This window comes from Colobus angolensis, unplaced genomic scaffold (assembly GCF_000951035.1).
Source record: "Colobus angolensis palliatus isolate OR3802 unplaced genomic scaffold, Cang.pa_1.0 Scaffold120, whole genome shotgun sequence".
NCBI classification, from domain to species: Eukaryota; Metazoa; Chordata; class Mammalia; order Primates; family Cercopithecidae; genus Colobus; species Colobus angolensis.
The window spans coordinates 2,769,399-2,772,608 of NW_012113142.1; the positions used below are offsets into that span (position 1 = coordinate 2,769,399).

Consider the following 3,210-nt stretch of genomic DNA (forward strand, 5'->3'; position numbering starts at 1 on the left):
CACCCGCCACCACACCCGGCTAATTTTTTTTGTATTTTAGTAGAGACGGGGTTTCACCGTGTTAGCCAGGATGGTCTTGATCTCCTGACCTCATGATCTGCCTGCCTCAGCCTCCCAAAGTGCTGGGATTATAGGCATGAGCCACCACGCCGTCTTTTTTTATTTTTATTTTTTTTGAGACAGTCTTGCTCTGCTGCCCAGGCTGGAGTGCTGTGGCGCAATCTCGGCTCACTGCAACTTCCACCTCCCAGGTTCAAGCGATTCTCCTGCCTCAGCCTCCTGAGTAGCTGGGATCACAGGCGCCTGCCACCACGCCCAGCTAATTTTGCTATTTTTAGTAGAGATGGGGTTTCACCATGTTGGTCAGGTTGGTCTCGAACTCCTGACCTCAGGTGATCTGCCTGACTCGGCCTCCCAGAAGTGCTGGGATTACAGGTGAAAATGCATTGTGTGAAAAATAAATAGACCTAAATAACTCAAAGTTCTCTCCCCTGAGAGGGTCCCAGCATTCACTGCTTTCTTGGGAGCCCCTGGTTCCCTGGCCAGGTACTTTCTTGGGCCCTGCCCTCATTGGAGGCCACACCAGCTGTACAAAAGGAGACCAGGAAGACCCCTCAGAAACCACCCAGACCTTCCAGGCACGGTGGCTCATGCCTGTAATCCCAGCACTTTGGAAGGCCAAAGCAAGAGGATGGCTTGAGCTCTGGAGTTTGGGACCAGCCTGGGCAACACGGTGAAACCCCATCTCTACCAAAAATACAAAAAAAAAAAAAAAAAGTCGGGTGTGGTGATGCACACCTGTAGTCCCAGATACTTGGGAGGCTGAGGTGGGAGGAGCACCTGAGTCTGGGAGGCAGAGGTTGGCACCACTGCACTCCAACCTGGGTGACAGAGTAAGACACCATCTCAAAAAAAAAAAAAAGAAACCACCCAGACTATCTGCTCCCCCAGAGGGGCCTGGGATAGGCTCATCGGCCTTTCTCACATGGACCCTGCCTGTCCACCCCACCTGGGGAGGGGCTCGCCCCACCTGAGATGTCCATGAAGTCATCCACGCTTGGCTGCAGTGGCGTCAGGTCCGGCTGGATCATGTCAGCATTGCCGACGTAGGCTAGAGGCAGCAATGGTGACATCAGCAGTAGCAGGCAGGGAGGAGTGGGGGTCTCCACCCGCATCCCCAGCCATCCCTCCCTTGGCCTCCTGGAATCTCACAGGCCTTCACCCCTCTCCCCTACCCCTTCTCAGACCCTCACCATCCTCAGGCGGCAGCTGCAGAGGCGAAGGGCCAGACTGAGTCATGGTGAAGAGAGTGTCTGAGATGTCGGACAAAAAGCAATTGAGGTCCAGGAGCTGCCGCCCACCCGGCTCCTCCTCTGGGTCCCCCAGCAGCACGGGGACCACACTGGAGAAGAGCTGTTTGCACCATTGCTCCGGCGGCGGCCACCCGCCTTCCGCCTAGGGAGACAGAGCTGTCAGCAGCCACTGAAGAGCTCCCACTGCCCCGACCTTCCATATCACCCCCTCCGGGGTCAAGTGGTCAGCAGGACAGAGGGCCTGTCTGTGCACACCTCTGTCACCTTTCCCTAGTGGTCCTGGCTTGCTGCTTGAAAGGCCAGGATCACTCCATCGGCCTCTAAGAACTTCCCCCAGGAGACAGACCAGGATGCAGATACAGGGGTCCCCTTCCTGCCCTTTAGATTTTTTCCTGTCTGAGACCCCAGTTCTTTGGTCCCTCTGTTTTGTTTTTGTTTCTTTTCTTTTTCTTTTTTTTTTGTTTTGAGACGGAGTCTCGCTCTGTTGCCCAGGCTGGAGTGCAGTGGCGTGATCTCAGCTCACTGCAACCTCCGCCTCCCAGGTTCAAGTGATTCTCCTGTCTCAGCCTCCCGAGTACTGAGATTGCAGGCATGAGCCACCATGCCCAGCTAATTTTTGTATTTTTAGTAGAGATGGGGTTTCACCATGTTGGCCAGGGGCTGGTCTCGAACTCCTGACCTCAGGTGATCCACCCGCCTCGGCCTCCCAAAGTGCTGGGATGACAGACATGAGCCACCACGCCCGGCCTGGTCCGTCTGCTCTCCCATACCTCCCACCACTTGCTCAATGACCTGGGGTCTTCTCACCCCCGCACCCCCATCCCCCAAGAAGAAAAGAGCTCAACAAATGAACCACAGGACAGCAGTCACGTCCCACATCCCACCCTCACGCCCAGCCACACGCAGGCGGAAGCTTTCAACTCTCTGCCTCCTACTTGGGGGGCGACGAGATGCACTTCCCTGCTGGACTTACAGAGCACCCACCTGCTTAGGGGCCAGGAGGTCCTCTTCCCTGCTGGACTTACGGAGCTGCAGGGACACACAGAGTTGGACACCAGATCCCTTGCCCACCCTCCATCACTTCCCCCCAAAAGTCTCCCCAACTCACAAGCAGGGAGATCCCCCATTTCCTATTAGGAGTTCCCCCGACCCCCAGGTAAGGAGGCTGTTAGGAGGCCCTGTGGCCACACGGTGGCGCTGTCGGCTCGGGACTGAATGGAGGGCCCGAGGGGCGCAAGCTGGCGGGGTCAGGATCCCCTTTCCGGGGTCTTCCGAGGCGGGCAGTAACCGGCAGCCGCAGGGGAAAGCTCTGGGGCCTCCCTGGGCCCCGCCACTGACCCGCTTCTTGTAGTAGATGCGCCACTTGTGGTACTCCCGCATCACCACCTCGATGCGCCGCTTCCAGTAATTCCCCTCCAGGACCACGGCCTGGGGTAGGGGCCGGGGGAGGGGGATCAGTAGGGAGGAGAGCACCGCACAGCCATCTCCCACCCCTCACCCCATCCCTGTCTGCCCAGCGCAAGGCTACAGGAGGCAGGGGCTGGTCTTGTGGGTGGGCAGGTGAGCAGGTGAGCAGGTGGGCAGGCGGTCCAGAACCCAGCTACCTCCGGCTTCCGGTGCGCATCAGCCTCAGGCCCCTGCAGGGGGGTCACGAAGCCACACACGGGGCTCTTCCTCCGCTCCACATCTGAGAGAAGGGGGCCAGGTTAGGGGCACCCAGCTTCCTCATCCCCCACCTCATCCCAGGGGACCGGGACTTAAGTGACACCCTACGAAATCCTGCTTGGCCTTTCACGTTCAGATTAAGTGCCCATGGCCGGGCGCAGTGGCTCACGCCTGTAATCCCAGCACTTTGGGAGGCTGAGGCAGGCGGATCACGAGGTCAGGAGATCGAGAC

General features: G+C 58.3%; 1 protein-coding gene across 5 annotated transcripts in view; it reads right to left on the reverse strand.

Moving 5' to 3' along the window:
• The window catches only part of MLXIPL (MLX interacting protein-like), a 31,654-nt gene that overhangs the window by 11,618 nt on the left and 16,826 nt on the right, over nt 1–3,210 (reverse strand). For 4 of the 5 annotated variants that reach the window (XM_011930437.1, XM_011930421.1, XM_011930429.1 and 1 more), the window contains exons 3-7: nt 2,918–3,000; nt 2,652–2,741; nt 2,298–2,342; nt 1,254–1,455; nt 1,031–1,111 (exon numbers count right to left, since the gene is read on the reverse strand). In XM_011930437.1, the coding sequence (XP_011785827.1) occupies nt 1,031–1,111; nt 1,254–1,455; nt 2,298–2,342; nt 2,652–2,741; nt 2,918–3,000 (501 nt within the window). The remainder of the gene's footprint in view (nt 1–1,030; nt 1,112–1,253; nt 1,456–2,297; nt 2,343–2,651; nt 2,742–2,917; nt 3,001–3,210) is intronic. The other variant, XM_011930447.1, reaches the window with a different exon arrangement.